Source organism: Nannobrachium achirus, assembly GCF_963921795.1.
Source record: "Nannobrachium achirus genome assembly, chromosome: 10".
In the NCBI taxonomy this organism is placed as follows: Eukaryota; Metazoa; Chordata; class Actinopteri; order Myctophiformes; family Myctophidae; genus Nannobrachium; species Nannobrachium achirus.
The window spans coordinates 18,454,139-18,471,125 of NC_137819.1; the positions used below are offsets into that span (position 1 = coordinate 18,454,139).

The 16,987-nt window shown below is 41.9% G+C and overlaps 3 protein-coding genes across 3 annotated transcripts in view; 1 reads left to right on the forward strand and 2 right to left on the reverse strand.

Moving 5' to 3' along the window:
* The window catches only part of LOC308292879 (GTPase IMAP family member 8-like), a gene marked incomplete at both ends in the record, with an annotated part of 407,153 nt that overhangs the window by 284,365 nt on the left and 105,801 nt on the right, over nucleotides 1-16,987 (forward strand). The gene's annotated exons all lie outside the window — the stretch shown is intronic.
* Nucleotides 72-13,360, reverse strand: LOC308293421 (nuclear migration protein nudC-like). Its single transcript, XM_080735937.1, has 10 exons — nucleotides 13,192-13,360; nucleotides 10,299-10,376; nucleotides 9,796-9,858; nucleotides 8,823-8,975; nucleotides 7,096-7,176; nucleotides 6,124-6,237; nucleotides 4,311-4,505; nucleotides 2,690-2,773; nucleotides 2,432-2,550; nucleotides 72-1,708 (listed from the first exon to the last, which is right to left on the reverse strand). The coding sequence occupies exons 1-10, from the start codon at nucleotides 13,264-13,266 to the stop codon at nucleotides 1,657-1,659; spliced, it is 1,014 nt and encodes a 337-aa protein (XP_080592063.1). The 5' UTR covers nucleotides 13,267-13,360; the 3' UTR covers nucleotides 72-1,656.
* LOC308292299 (chemerin-like receptor 1) lies at nucleotides 15,795-16,820 on the reverse strand (the record flags this gene model as incomplete). Its single annotated transcript, XM_080734616.1, has 1 exon — nucleotides 15,795-16,820. The coding sequence occupies one exon, from the start codon at nucleotides 16,818-16,820 to the stop codon at nucleotides 15,795-15,797; it is 1,026 nt and encodes a 341-aa protein (XP_080590742.1).

Sequence of the window (16,987 nt, forward strand, 5' to 3'; positions counted from 1 at the left end):
CCATCCGTACATACCGTCAGCTGATATAACAGGACAAAATATCCTCCAGAAAGTCACGCAGAACACATCACTAACTTCCATATTCTGTTTATTTTTACAAAACAAAAATCCAAAGACACATGACGCGCAAAGGCCCAACGTGGCAAATACAGTAATAAAATATGTTAAAACTAGAAGAAAGAAAAACAAAAAACAAACATAAGAACATGGATTTCAAACCTTGAGGTCTACAAACAGAATTTTTAAGTGAAATGTCAGCTTAACCAAAACGATATGAGAGATTCACACCTTTTTGATTTCAAGGACACCTTAGTTCGATATACATACCCGAACAAAATGAAACCAAACTCCAAATCAACAGTAAGTTGGTTTTGCAAATAAAATGATTGGATATTACATGAATATGCTTTGTTCAACATTTTTCAGGCCAAGGACCCCTGAGCTGAGAGAGAGAGATGAATTAGGGACCACCCAATATCGTATAAAATCTAATCATTGAATATTATATGAATATGCTTTGTTCAATGTTTTTCAGGCCACGGTCTTTCAAGCCAAGAGATGAAGCAGTGACCCCCCAATACATATCATATAAAATCGTGTTCCATGTATTCTTATATTTATCTTTGGATAAATCAGTACTTTTTCACGATCAGCTGATGCTTTATATCCTGAATTCTTGAATTGTTTGTTTTTGGAACTCAGTTCTTATATGATGCGAGCTAAGATGATTCTATGGTAATTTCAAAAGAAAATGAAGAAAAAAGAACGGCAGTGATGTTGGACTTTGGTGTTATATTGGGGGTCTGTGAACCCAATGCATTTCAAGCTGGGGGGTCCTCTAATTAACCCATTTAGACCTGGAACGCAGTTTTACTTTAACCATTGTTTTATGATTAAGCCATTTAAAAAATAGCAGATATACAAAACATGCTGCAAGCTTGTAGATCTGCTATTTTTTTTTAAATCTTGAAAATTTGTGTATTTAATATTCTTGACCCGATTCTATAAATGTCTTCTAAATCAGGGGTTCTCAAACCTTTTCATGTCAAGGATCCCCAAAAGTATTTGGTCGTGGACCTCCATCTCAAAATATGTTGTTCCAGGGACCCCCCAGAAGCAAATATTTGAGTTACAAATGTTTCTGTTTAAAAATAAATATATTCAAGATTGCTCAAAAAATAGCAGATCTACAAGCTTGCAGCGCAGCACTTGGTTGTGTTTGGCCTTGCGTTAGAAGGTAGCAGTCTCAATGTCTATGAGAAGACAATGGGGTATATTTTGTCGTAGCGATCAACAAAATGGACCTCCAATTGCTTCTTAATGTAGTCTGTCAGATCTGAGAAACCCTTCTTGTTTTCAGCAGGTAGGATGATACAGTAGGATAATACAGGTCACTTAATTCTCCCCACCGGCAGTATTTTGCCAGTCAGAGACACCTCTCCTGTCATTGCTACATTCTGGTGCACTGGCCGGTCGGCGCTGTGAGCTTGTATATCTGCTAATTAATAGTAAAAGCATAAAATAATGGTTGAATGGTTCCAAGTCTTAATGGGTACAACAAAAGAAAGGGTTTAGAATGGCTGATCCAGGCTGAGATGGAGAGAGGGAGGAAGGGCGAGGGAGGGATAGAGGAAGCAGGACGAGTGCAGGCAGCTCTCAGCTGAATTTGGCTTTAGAGAAATCCATCTCTGGATGCTGAGACATGAACCTACACACACACACAACACAACAGAGACAAGCAGTTAGTTTAGTTTTTAGGTAAGGATCTCGTACAGACAAAAGATTCTCATATTGTTCACAATCCTTTACACTTTCACAGATATTTTTGCATGGTTTCAGGGTTTTAGGGTTGTTGTTTTCATCATGATTGTATCGTAGTGGAGCTTCCGAGCGTAGGTTTTTCCACATGTAATGTACCTAACCAGTGCATCCAAGTCAGTGGTTCTCAAACCTGTTTGTCTGTAAATAACTTTCACGGCACCCCTGAATTACAATTAGAAAATTGGAACTGTAACACTATTGTCAACACTATGCCTTGCTCAACATACTCCATCACACAGATTGGTTAAAATAATTAAAGAAAAGGTTATGCATTGCAGGTTTGTTGTACAATGACAGCTATGTTGTCGTTTTGTTGTACAATGACTTGATTTTATTTGTGGTTATCCTACTACTACTACTGACGAAAGTTTCTTGGTCTAGGTCTACCTATGATTTTAGATTACTATTGCTATGCATTTGATGCACTGTTTAGTCCTTGCTTATTTTAAATGGCTCTGGATTAAGAGTGTCTGCTAAATAACGTTGTGATCTACAAGCCCACAGAACGCAAAGCATTGTGAGCTTGTAGATCTGGTATATTTAAAATAAGCATTAGAGACCAATGACAGCAGTCTGGATTTCCCTTAGAACGCAACGATGGGGAACGTACTTTTTCAGGATGTCTTGTTTCTTCTGCTCTTCGGAGGTGGGCAGGCCCATGGACTTCTGCCTCTGGTCGTACATCATCTTCTCCACCATGCCTCGCGTCTCTCCGTCCAGGTCTGACAGCTGTGGGAAAGCGCAACCCCATCAGCGTTCATTTAGTTGAATAAAACTATGACGAAAAATGTCCTGTCGACTACCTTTTTTTAGAAACTAATGGGACATATGGTCACACTATGGTCCAAATAAATGCCATCATTTATACCTTGGAGTTCTCGGGGCAGATCTTCTTGGTGTTCAGCTCTGGGTCTGTGACCACCAGCTTGTTCCACCACTCCATCTTATTGATCTGAAAATGAAACGTATTGTTAGGCCAAGTCATAATCTGTGATTTGTGAGCATGAAAGGAGCACCCCTCACACCAAAGACTCTGATAAATGTGACCCAGTGCCTCCATGCTTGGCACTCAGCATCAAGGGCTGGATTGGGGGTAAGTCCCTGCGACATACTAGCATCATGTCCAGGGGGTGTACTTGTACAAAGCAGCCGCCTCATGCTTCAGAAACAGGAGATAGGCTCCTGCTCTATCGGCCTCAAGGGCCTCAAAAAAAAGAATGAATAGAAATTAAGGTAATTAAATTAATCTAATTAATTAATTAAGTCCACCCATAGCCAAGTCCCCCCTGGCCAAGCTTTTTTTTCTGCAGGAAACCCTTTATTGCTTTTACAAAATATTTGAGATAATTAGGGTTTTCTGGAAGATTGGACATGCATTCTATGATTTCTATCGCTAGTTTGACCACTTCAAATACTCTTTTAATTAAGCAATATTACACGAGAGACCCTCGAGTGTAATATTGCGATTATACAACTGTTGCCCTTATAAAAAAAAATCACGTCAACTTTATTTCATTGTAATTAAGATATTCGATAGGAATTAGTAATTCTTTAATGCCACATTTAGCTACTATGTCCCTGAACGTCACATGAAAACCGCTAGCCTAGCCGCCTAGCATAGTGTGGGAAGAGAGGAGCGCTTGCTGTCTTTCGTACAACGCAGCTGATTTCTTTACTTGATGAGAGACAGTGCAGTAGCGCTCGTTATATGCACGGTTGGAGAGCCTGTTTTCCATTGAGAGCCCGACTACCTGTTGTATAATCTTACATTAACTAATAACCGAAAATGGGCCATCATCTACAAGCTTACTATACCTATTTTTACAGAGTGACACGCTTCCATAGAAGACATGCCGAGTCTGACTTCTATCTATACTATAATTTTGCGAATGTCTGAGTGAGTGTCTGTCTGTCTGTCTGAGTGAGTGTCTGTCTGTCTGTCTGTAACAGCGTTTCTCCTCAGTGGCTGGAGCAATTGATCTGAAATCGCATCACCATCAGCATATCAACGCACCTGACATAACTGTGAAGCCCGTTTGTCACTTTCACAAATCGTATGCTGTATAATAGCATTTTTATGGTGTATCTATATCTATTTAGCCTACAGTACCTTTTGTGACCACACATGTTAAGGGAGGGGCGCTGTTGTTCAGGCCATGCACAATCACACACAAACCCACACACACACACACACACACACGGGGGGGGGGGGGGGGGGGGACAGTATCTCTGTAGCCATTAAACGAAACAGGTTTCTTACATTGATGCTCCTACATCATGCAAGCACCAGTTAAAGTTACTTTCCATCCCTCATATACTGTATGCACAGTGCACATCCCATAACCCACACACTGCACATCATTTTGGAGCTCATATCTTTGAACGGGTAAGGGCTAGTGGAATCAAATTGACTGAAATCTGTCGTAGCGACTGAGAACTAACTAACTAAAATGTATCCAGCATGCAATCCCCCCCCCCCCCCAACCTACCTTCTCCAGGTGAACGGTGACCACCTTGCCGTCCTCGATGAGCCAGGAGCTCTCGTCAATCTTCACCTCGTGGCAGAGCTCCGCGTCGATGACGGGAGGATGGCCCTTCAGGCCGATCTTCAGCAGCTTCCGCTGGATGTCCACCACCACGTCCTTCCCTTTGATGCGGAACTTCACGTCAAACGGCACCACCAGCTGTGTGGGGTTTTCATCATCATTACAACAGCACTACATCTAGGGGTGGGCGATATGGTGATACTTATCATTGAGACGATACAACGTCTCCACGATATGCCTGTTCAGAGGTATCGTATATATCGTGATACAATTGAGAGAGCCTTGTAAAAAAAATCCTGTTTAATCGTTAATACAGAGTTCATTGCAGAATTCAATTTAAACCTGCATTTTGGTCTAAATCAGTAGTTCTCAAACTTAAAAAATGTCAAGGTCTCCACTTAACTCTGACAGTATACAAATGAAACCCTTACGGGTCCATTTGGTTTCATTTGTATACTTGACCGACAGGTCATAAATTGTGACCTTTGATACGATCAAAATGTCTCAATAAAAGAGCAGGGATGCAAAAGAGCAACCAGCCCAATTCAAATAACTAGAAGCTGGGCCGCCCTTTAGCGTCTAGTCGGCGACCTGGCAAACTCGGAACAATGTAAATAGGGAATGAATGCCCCGCCCTTTAATGCAAACCCCATTATACCTGTTTTCATAGGACCCGTTTTGACCATCTGTCTGCCTGTGTCCATTTATGCCCATATATGGAGTTATCTGTATCTGTCTGTCTGTATGTCGCTGTCCATTTTATGTCCATATATGGAGATCACTGCAGTTATAGTTCTGGGTCCATTTTATGCCCATATATGGAGATATCTGTCTATCTGCGTCCATTTTATGCCCATATATGGAGTATCTGTCTGTGCCTCCAACTGTGTTGCAGACACAGTGCCGGTTCCCCCTTTAATGCAAACCTCATTATACCTGTTGTCATAGGCCCCGTTTTGAACATCTGTTTGCCTGTGTCCATTTATGCCCATATATGGAGATATCTGTATCTGTCTGTCTGCGTCCATTTTATGCCCATATATGGAGATCTTTGACCATCTGTTTGCCTCTGTCCATTTATGTCCATATATGGAGATATCTGTATCTGCCTGTCTGCAATCCATTTTATGCCCATATATGGGGGCATTCATTTTATGCCCATATATGGAGAACGCGCGTGCCCGTGGGACGAACGGTTCTCGAGATACGCGGATTACATACATACATACACACTCACAGAGATTTTTTGTTGACTCATGTGGCGTACGTGATGTCAGAGCCTTTTATGAAGTGATGTCACAATGAGTCAGAGCTTTCGCCGATTTCCTCCGGAACAGCCTGATGTCAACAATCAACCAAATAAACCAACAATCAAATAAGGAGATTCCGAACGTTTCGCGCCGGTTCGGGAAAACCGCGCGTCGGGTCGGGTCGAGACCCGGCACTGCACTCCGTGCCACGGCGGGGAACGCGTGTGCCGAATCTGAAGCCGGTGGGACGAATGGTTCTCGAGATACGCGGATTACAGACACACAGACAGACACGCAGAGACTTCTCGCATTTATAGATAGATAATAATAATAATGAATTAACACACTACCATACAGATTGGACATTTTATTAATTGAAAAAAGGGACAGTGTGCTTTAATGTTAAGGGGTCATCAAAATCCTGTGGTTTTAGCCAATTACCCGGGCATATCCGCACAGCCCAGGTAATAATAACGTAATCTTTAATTTATTTTTAATGTACTTACGTCAACTTCAGACAGGCTTTGTGTCCACTTATAGTTGGGCAGGTCAGCTCCGTTCCCACCGTTAGGCTTCATCTTGTCCTTGTCCTTCTCATCTTCCTCTCCCTCCGACTCGGACTGGACCAAGTCAAACAAATGGGAAAAACGTCAAAATGCACGCCAAATCTACAAAGCGCGCCAATGGCCTACTTTTAAAGGTGCAGTTAGGGGCCGTGCCCACAAAGACATTATCTTTTTTCGAATGATCCCCTTAACTCACAGTTACGCACCCGTTAAGGGGCTATTTGCTACCACCCCAAGATTTGTTTCCAGTGAACTTATTCGAGTTCGAATTTCAGACAGGCGCTATTTTTCCAGTCAAGTGAGACACATTATTGAACATGCAGTCTAACCCAGGGCTCTTCAGCCTATAGATTTCATATATAAGATAAGAGAGAGAGAGAGAGAGAGAGAGAGAGAGAGAGAAGACGCTCCAATCCACATACTGTAGATGGATAACAGCTGATATACAGTACAAGATCATCACAGCTCGTTGCGGATGCGATGTGAGCTTGGACTTGGAGGTCTGCTGTTCTCGGCCGTTCTGTGCACGCGGCGCCGTCGCGGAACGGAGAATAATGATGAATGGTTTTACTTTTGAGCACAACTGCTTTGAACATAAGCAGCCGGTGTTGGTACAAGAGCTGGCCGACCCCCTGCAGCCCTTCCCGCGCAGTTCAATGCATTTTAATGCAAAATATAATTCGCTTAGTGTTTCCATTCACTGATGTGCATTACGTTTTTTCGATAAAGCCTCAAAATCCACCTCCTCCAAGCGCATGAATGTTTTTGCGAATAATGAAAAGTTTATACGAATTTTGAAGTGTTTCCATAAAACGATTTATGCTTAAATGCGAAAAAAAAGGTTTTATGGAAACGCAACTAATGTGTCCTAGAAGATGTTACATTATTTCACGGCATCCACAATGATCTCACCCCCTTCTCTGCTTTGTCCTCCTTCTCAGGCGCGCTCTCATTCGTCTTCACCTCCTCTTTTTTCTCCTTTTGTTGTTTCTTCTGAAACGTACAGTCAACATGAGTAAAGACCAAGGTTATCATACGTTTTTGGAATGTGTGCACTTCATAGTTTTAATTAGTGGGAACCCCCCAGGGATAGGCAACCTTAGGCACAGCTGCCAACATTGGCACAGGAGAGGGTAATCACTGGCAATTACTGATAATCACTGTAAATTAAGTCCTTCACATCTGTATGCCTATTAGATCCTGCACATAACTCTACATTCATTCAAACTCTGAACCTTCTGGGAGATATATGAGGTTATAGTTCTAATGATCATTACAATGTCCTGATGTGAATATTTTAAAAGTAGTAGAAAATAGGTTCTTTTATTCATGGTCAATCACAATCTGTTGGAAATATTTTATTTTGATGTGGTGTCGTAATTAAGCGCAAATTTGAAGACGCACACTGACCATCAAGAAAATAAAAACATGCGCTCGGATCGTGCAGTGGTAAAGTTCCTGCCCAACACCATAGAGGTTGTTGGTCCGAATCCACTGTGGTGCAACCGGCTATGTCTGGCGTCTACACGAACACTATTGGCTCGTGTTCGTGGGGATGGAAGCCAGGTAGGGAGGTCGATAATTGTCACTGCACGTACTCCTACCGGTTGGGGGAGGCACCTGTCAGCAGGGAGTGTTGGGCGGGAGGAGTAGGACAAAGGCTCTACGACGCTCTTTAATGTCAGGTGAGCCAGTAGGATACAAAAAGCAGTGACGACAAGGAAATGTGTGCAAGGAGGAATTTATTGATATAACGACTAAATTGGGGAGAAAAAGGGGGCAAAAACAATGGCTACTCTAAATTTAAAAAAGTTAAAAGAAATACAAATAAAAACATGGCCCTCCATGTTGAAAAAGTTGACGACCCCTGCACCGCACCATCGCAGAGTCTAGGGCAGTGGTTATAGTGAAAAGCTACAGATCTACAAGCACACAACGTGTCGCTTTGCGCCAATCGGCTATTTTCATGATACTTCTTAAACATTTGTTTTCTAATTTATGGAATTTCTTAGATTTTCCTTTGATTTCTTGATGTAGGAAATCTTTTGTTTCCTACAAGGGACCAATTAAAATCTGTATGCGACCCACAAATGGGTCCCGACCCAGTGTTTGGTAAACAGTGATCTAGGGCAGGGGTCTTCAACAAGGGGTCCGGGCCCCTAGGGGGTCCCCAGAGTTACTACAGGGGGTCCTCCAAATCATTGAGTGATAGATGTTTTTCTCCTTTTTTATATTAACCACTTGAACCCTAGTGTCCACATTCTGAGAACTTTTGACGAAAATAGCTGATCTAAAAGCTCACAATGCCTCGCAGCGCGTGGCTATTTTCGGCAAAGAGGTTTGGTGTAGATGGGGAAAAAAGTACAGAGTGAAAGGTCAAGTTTATAAGTATTGACAGTTCAAGTGGTTAAATATCTGAAAACACAAATTGACATGAATCCAAAATACACTGATGATTGTGCTGTCAAACAATGAAACTATGGAATCCATGAACAGGTTGTGGGGGCCCCTGCTTCATCTCTCTCTCGACTAAGGGGTCCTTAGCCTGAAAACGTTGAAGACTCCTGATCTAGGGGGTTCAACTGCTTATTTTTCACTCACTACAGCAGAGCGCCTCTGAATCGCAGCACCTCATTTACCTGGTCGAGTTCAGACTGAAGTTTCTCCGCCTCCTCGTCGGTCAGCTCTCGGATCTGGGGGCCGTCCTCGTTTTCCTGCTTTTTCTTCTTCTCTTCCTCTGCGATCTTAGCCGCTCTCTCTTCCTTCTGCTTCCTCTCTTTCTCCTGTCTGTCCTAAGATGACATAAGATCAGTGTTCATTTAGTAAGCAAAGCTTGATTTAGTTTGAGTCTTTTGAATATGATTGTTTAAGTCATCGGAAATGTTTGTTTTAGTTGACTAAATATAAGATTTTAGTCAACTAAATCTACAGTTGATTTAGTCTGCAAAAATATATTTTGGCGGCCGTGATGGCGTCGTAATGTCTGATTTAAAATGAGCCAAAAATAGCCAATCTACAAGCTCAGAAAGTGTCATGATCTTGCAGATCAGCTATTTTCTGAGCATGACACAGGCGTGCAACCAAGCATATAACATTTTAGTCTTGTTGTGTTCGTTGACAAAACTGTCAGTATATTATTTAGTCATAGTTTTAGTCATCACAGCTTGATGCTTTAGCTCGGTGAAGAAAGGTAGTCGACGAACATATTTCGTCATAGTTTTAATCGACAAAATGAACACTGGACTGAAGACATCACACACTAACAGCCGGGCTACACCAAGCCGTTTCGCGCGCGTCAGTGTGTATGCGGGGCGTGCGCGCATATGCGCGTTTTGGATAGATCCAATGTAAATCAATTCAGCCGGCTACACCAGGCGTACGGATAGCGCGAACCACGGATACGCATTCCCTAAAAATAGGATCGGTTCTATTTTTTAAGCACACGTATGCGTTTTGTACACAGACTATCTGGTCTTCCTCACATATACTCCCTCCTTGGTGTAGCCTGGAGCGTCTTCACAGACAGTACGCGTGTGTGCGCGCATTTTTTGGTGTAGTCCGGCCGTAAAGAACCACCATCGGTAATGAATCAAATAGAATACAATAGAATACCTGTTTGGCTTTGTGTTCTTTCAGCGCCAGCTTGCTGTGGTGGGCGAAGGATTCTTTCACCAGCTGAGAGAGAAAAGAGGAGATTTACTGAGAAAACATCGAGCAGGGCTGCTTGTCACTGCTACAGCTGGGCCATATGTATGTACATATGCCCCAACATGAAATATATATATAATGATATTTATATCAAATACATAATACCAACGACTATAAAAATGGGACCCAACGCCTCTCTGCTTAATGGTATTCTGAGCATCAAGGGTTGGATTGGGGGTAAGCTTGGCTTCAGCCCATACCTTTTCGGCCAAAAGCCATCGTGTTGACTTAATTGCACTGTATGTTCAACTGTTATGTTAGAAAATCATGACAGAAATAAATTATTGCAACTAAAAATGCTAAATCCGAGATATCAAATAGCAATAATGTATTGCCAACAACAACCATCGTCACTGCAGAGTGACGATGCATCAAGGTCCAGAATCCCGCTGGCATCAGACACTCACCTTCTCGGGGGCACCGCTATCCCCACCCGTGAAGAAGTCTGTTTTGCGCCGGAGGAAACTGAAAAATGTGTTGACTAGCTGTTGAGAGAGGAAAACACAACCGGGTTGAAAAGGGTGTTAAAGATGCACTATGGCAATTTTCAGTTCTACCCAGGATTTGAACCAGGATCTCCAGGGCCAATGCTGAACACTGAGCTAACAGAGTCTGACGCTTGTTCGGGGGTAGAAATTGAATGTCAAACCAGAAACAGGATTGTGACAAAGATCATGTCAAACCAGACCAGACACAGGATCCAAATGTCTCAATAGAAGAGCAGGGTGACCAAATACAACCAGCCCAATTGTGTACGTTATGTTGAAATTACTATACTAAATCAATGGCGCCTCGGGTGGCACAGTGGTAAGATGCCTACCCATTGCCGCGGAGGTTGTGGGTTCGAAATTTCAGAGCTAGAATCGCATCTCATGATTCAATTAAATTCTTACCCTGCTTGTCACTGCTGTTGTACCCTACTGCAGGGGTTTTCAAAGTGGGTGACGGGGCACCCTGGGGTGCCGTGGCGGCAGTCCAGGGGTGCCGCGAGATCATTTGATAGTATTTGGAATCTATTTGGACACTTGAAAATATATTTAGTATCATTTTAAACTTGAAGTACAAAGTTATTTTCAGTCACTTCTAACCAAAATGGCTATTATCTCAAAGTTTTCCTCGCAACATAATCAATAAAATATCATCACTGTCAGGCAGAAACCTCGTATCTCCTCATGTCTTTTGCCCTGCTTCATCATACAAGACCATCGCACAAAACTAGTGAAAACAGCCGATCTACAAGCACATCGCGAGGTGTTGTGTGCTTGTAGATCAACTGTTTTCACTAGTTTTAGTACATTTTATAGATGATAAATACAAAACGGTTTTGGACATACAAGGTTTCCACCCGAAAACGGCGATATGCTATAAATATAAGGTACTGGGAGTGAAAATTATAATGTAGGGGTGCCTCGGATTAAATAAATATTTATGGGGTGCCCTGAGACAAAAAAGTTTGGGAACCCCTGCCCTACTGTATGTAATGCTGCTATGTCATAAGCAAGTTTTATATTTTTTATTTCAGGTACCATTTGTAAATATGTAAATAATATATTCTTTGTTATTTTTTCTTTTCTTGCTTGATCTCCTGTCCCCGTTGCACCTCCCCTCTTGTTCTTGCCTTTCTTCCTTCTATGGAAAATAACGACGCACAAATCGTAATTCACCCACTTCTTCACTTCTGTGATCCAGTGATGTGACAATAAAGCTGATTTCTGATTCTATTGGCTTGTAGGAGATTGTGTAGTGCAGTCAGTGGTTCTCAAACTTGGGGTCAAAGATTATTTTGAAGGGTCCCCAGATGATTAGTTTAATGTCTCACTCAACGGTATCTGCACATGTATAAAGTGACAATTTAAGGATTTTCAAGGCCGTTTTAATACCAAACTGGCCAAACTGTCAAATATTAAGTAAGCAAGAGGCGAACATTGTGAAAATAGCAGATCTACATGCTCACAACGACTTGCACTGCGCATGTAGATCTGCTAGTTTCACAATATTTATCTGTGGAATCGAGTCACATTAAATGTAATACCTACAATTCCAAGTGCTTGTCAGGGTGGGGGTCCCCAGTTCGGGAGGCTCTCTCCATTCCGACATGTCGCCACTCCGAAATTGACTTCTCATTGTCGGAGTGGCGACACTCTCATGGGGGTTCGGTTTAGAGATAGGGTTAGTGTCGGAATGGAGACATGTCGGAAAGGAGACATGTCGGAGTGGAGAGATGCACTCCCCCAGTTCATATATGTTTATTTTGGGGGTCACGGCCAAAAAGGTTTGAGAACCCCTGGTGTAGTGGCAAAGCTCACCCGCCCCGCCCAGCTTCCCTCCCCTGAACACGGGCCAAAGGTGCATGGTACAGATGCTCGGCCAAGCCGGATGCACTGCGGTGAATTCATTCCAAACCCTTATGCCTCATTCACACTACAGATATATAGTTTAACGTTTTGCTTGGTAATTCAATGTAATCTCAATGGAAACCAGCTTTAAAGGCTGGATTCCAAGGACAGCCGACATGCCCAGCCTTTAAAGCTGGTTTCCATTGAGATTACATTGAATTACCAAGCAAAACGTTCAACTATATATCTGTAGTGTGAATGAGGCATTAGACTCTGCTGTGGAGGACAGCAAAGGACCCCCTGCACCACCAGAGTACAGCACGTTGACACTTAATAGAGTTAGTGCTAGCTAGGTGGTCAAGGTGCAGAAGGACTAGAAAGACTACTGTAGTACACCTAAATCTCATTTTGGTCTGGCTGGGGTAATTTATTCCTCGTCTCTGTGTCTAACCTCAAGTTACTGAAGTTAGACACTTAGTTGTTATTTGTTTTACTCCTAGCTGTATAGCTTTCTGTACCTGACCTTTAGTGTTCTTTAGTAGCTTGCATTGCCATGACAACCGTCTGTCTTTGTATGTAATTAACTGATGCCCCCATCATCCTATTTAACTATGTTCAAAACTAATCCAGTTTTACATATTAGCAATGAATCAACATGACAAGACCATAACAAGCATTTATATCCAAGGCCAGTTTCACATTGATATTCCATCTGTAGCTTGAAGGCTATAAATACATTATGCACAGTGCAAAAACACACTCACGTCGAAATGTAAGTCACCGTGACATTTTGTAAAGTCAAGGTGTTCATAGTTACTAGTGGCTGGAATAGTCTGGTCAATATGGAATGTGTGACATGCATTTATATTGGTTATTTATTAGGTAGACTAGATATGAGCCCCAACGTTAACGTTAGCATTAAAGCTAGCATCGTGGCTAACATCAAAACCATGCACTTGTTCACCTCCTGAACGCCTCCTTCGTGTTGTTGTGCCATAACCAGCAACATGCCGTCATACTTCTCGTCTTCTTCAGCCATGACGGGATGGAATTAATTGCCTAATTAACTAATTAAACCGGTAAAGAACAGTGTAACGGCGTGAATGATCAGGCACAAATTAAAGTTAGCATCAAGCCTACAACGTGAAAAAGCAGTCACACTAGTATCAAACCGGCACTTCCTGGTAACAAGCCCCACCCTACGCCTAGTTCGCCCAATGGGATCATACCGTGTTTGGAGTGACAGTTGAGTGAGCCAATAAGACGATGCCCCACAAGTCTACGGAGGAAACGATTGGCGTAACGTAACCTGCTGAAGAGACAACACACAGGACAGGAGTCACTGGACCCAAGGAATGGAATATTCTGGATACTTGGTTTAAATATCATGTGGGAAAAATAAAGCACCACATTTAGCAAAGGAAACATATTGGCATTACACTATCCATTTATTATTATTAATATTATTATTTTTGATGCCACTTCAGTAGGTTCACATTGCAGCAGTTATGTAGCCTACGGTCTGAGAGATCTATGAGAGACTAAAATGAATAGATCAGGTAGGCGTAGGCCTACAGGTGGTTGAAACTTGTTATTTACTGTATAATATGTTAATACGTTTTATTAATATGCCCTAATCTCTACTCTACCTACCTACCTACCCAGCTAGCTACCTACCTACCTACCTACCTACCCACCCACCCATCCATCCATCCATACATAACCCTGACCCTGAATTTCAGGCCTGGCAAATGATACATATAACTTTCAGCAGGCCGAAGTGATATTTGTTTGGTTAATTCTTAAAACAAACACATGTTAATAGGCTATTCGATTCAATTGTATTAAAGTGTCAAATCACAACAAGTTGTCTCAAGACATTTTGCATGTAGCGCAGAGACCAGACATTGTCCCACCCTGAGCAAGCCATGTTTCTGACAGTGGCAACCAAAAACTCTGTTTGACAATGTCTCACTCACATAATAACATATAGTGCAGGCGATAGTGACAAGCTACAGTTGGACTCGAACCAAGGTTCTGACTCACGATGGTGAGACTACTGAGTTAGTGATACCCGGGGGAATCCTATAGGGTAGCACCCTAACCTCTTCATGTAACATGTTTATTGTAGCCATGGGCCATGCACTGAGACTCATAATCAGTGGCAGAGGAAGACTAGTGAGTACATCCCGATTAGAGTACCAAGTGTCTGGATTAGAAACTTCATGACAAATAACAGATCATTTCACAAGACTTCACTAGAAGAGAACAATAATGAAACTGAAATCTCAGCCACATACATAAGTCGATACTGTAAATGAAACTGAATGTGCTGTCAGCAGTATTTTAAGCTTTATGTATAGGTGGGCCTATAGTGAAAATAAATAAATAATAATAATTAAAAATATGAATATTACTCAACTACAAGGGAAAGTCACTCTGTCAAATATGTATGTGAGTTGCTTGATTAAAAATAAATATTTTCAGGAAATGTTCATAAAATAAGCTAAATTGTGAGCTTGAAGATCTGCTATTTTATTTTCCAAGAAGATATTTGGTGCAGATGTAAATACTAAAGGATCTGGTATGAGAGCCCTGGGGCTTATAGTTGAAATGACATGAGGAGATTGGTTTTCAGTGGCATAAAGCAAAGTACATTTACTCAGTCAAGTAGCCTACTGTACTGGATTTATTACTGGAGTATTTACCATTTGTAATACTTTTAAATGATCTACTCCACTAAATCTCAGAGGCAATTAGTGTACGTTTACTCCACAACAATTATTTGAAAACGTTAGGCACTAGTTACTTTGTAGATTTAGATAATTATTACAAAACACACATTAAACACTTCAGTACTATATTGGCTATTTGAAAATAGCCGACAAGATCATTAAGTGATGCATTGTGAACTTGTAGATCTGCTATTTTCAAAGGATACTTTTGTAGTTTTACTAAAGTACATTTTTAATTTCTGACTTTCACAGTCCTTGCTTTGGACCATCCAGAATAGAACTGTGTCTAAAAGTTTGCTTTGCAGCAGTGGTGGATACAGAACATGACCAGTAGTAGACAAAGTACTCAGTATTTGAGTCTCTCTCTGTCAAATATGACTCATAGCTGTAGGCCTCGTGAAACTTGCTTAGTCAAATGTGTAGGTAGGCCTACTTGCTTTTAAAAATATTTAAGGATTGGGAAGTACACATTTCTAAGTATATTATTCTTTATAATACAATTTAGTATAGAAAAGTATACATTTGTTACATTTTTTAAAGACATTAGTTACAGGGATTGGCTGATGCAAACAGGACACATGTGAGCTGACGCAAATAAACAATAATCACAGGTAAGACAATAATCACTGGGTCGACAACCCGGACTGGAAGAGATTTGTGCTCCGACGACTCGAGCAGACTTTTCTAGGCTTTAGAATAAAGGCATTGTACATGGACAATCAACTCTAAATTAAATAGGTTTTGTGGCTGTCTATACTGTTTTTATTCAACAGTATAGACAACATATTCTTTTGGATATTTTTCAGAAAAATAAATGAAGCTACAATTGTGCTTACACCTGTGCCTCAGAAAAAATATTCTCTTTGCTATGGCTGGTGATCCCTGGGTTTGTGGGAGTGTTGGACTGAGGCAGCTCTTCACTGAAGGCTTTCTCTATCACTTTCAGGACAGAACTGCGAAACACATCCTTGAAATCCTGACCCATGAACACGTATAACAGTGGGTTCAGGCAGCTGTTGAGAAATGCCAGGCAGAGAGCTATGGGAATCCCAATGATGTACACATTATTCAGTGTTGCACTGTGCTTTGCCAACATCGCAATTACCAACAAAATTAGTTGCATGATGTGAAAGGGGGCCCAGCACAGGAAAAATGCAGTGATAACAGCTGCTATTATTTTAAAGGGGCGACCTGTGTGGCTGGCCAGCGAGCTATTCCTCCTGAGCCGGTAGATGATGACAGAATAGCAGGAGACGATGACGATGAAAGGGATCACAAATCCCACAACGAAATGAGTGATGATCATGGCCCCAAGTCGAAACTCCCACAACTGCCGCGATGCGTGTGTACTGAAGTCATCTGTGAGTGCAAAGTCGTTGAAGCAGATGATGATGTCATTATCTCCAAATGAGGGCCGGGTGCGGGTGGTCATAAAAAATAAGTAAGGTGAGCTGAAAACTAAGGCCAGCACCCAGACACCCAGACTCACCCAAGACGCCTTTCTGACACTGCGTTGGTTCTGGGCCCACACTGGCCACACCACACATACACATCTGTCAACACTGATGACCATCAGAATGTAGACACTGGCAAACATGTTTGTGATGAGAACGGTACTGTTCAGTTTGCACATGAATTTGCCAAAAGGCCAGTGGGCGTCCATAGCCATTTCTGTGATGGTCAGGGGCAGGAATGCTGTGACGAGGAAGTCGGCCACGGCGAGGTTGAGGTACCAAACCGTGCTGATGGTTTTCTTCATTTTGAAGCCTGTCACCCAGATGACAACACCGTTCCCCAGCACACCGAGCACACAGATCAGGCTGAGAATGGTGACAGCAGTTGTGGTCATAATCCCCATCGTCCTAAAAAGTTAAATAACAAAACAAAGGTACATGGTTTGTTTTTTACCATTGCTTAATTGTTTTAATTCCTGGGTAGGGCTCAGTAGAGGCCCATGCATACTCCACTTTTAGGTGATAAGGTTATCACCTATTAGGTGGAGTATGCCATATAAGCATTCATAAT

Excerpts from the sequence above, each read along its gene's own strand:
- LOC308293421 (XM_080735937.1), bottom strand. The coding sequence starts at position 13,266 with ATGGCTGAAGAAGACGAGAAGTATGACGGCATGTTGCTGGTTATGGCA. Across the intron at positions 7,177-8,822 it reads TTCAGTCTGAACTCGACCAG|AAGAAACAACAAAAGGAGAA; the intron begins GTAAATGAGGTG and ends TGTACGTTTCAG. Across the intron at positions 2,774-4,310 it reads TCACCGTTCACCTGGAGAAG|ATCAATAAGATGGAGTGGTG; the intron begins GTAGGTTGGGGG and ends TTTCATTTTCAG.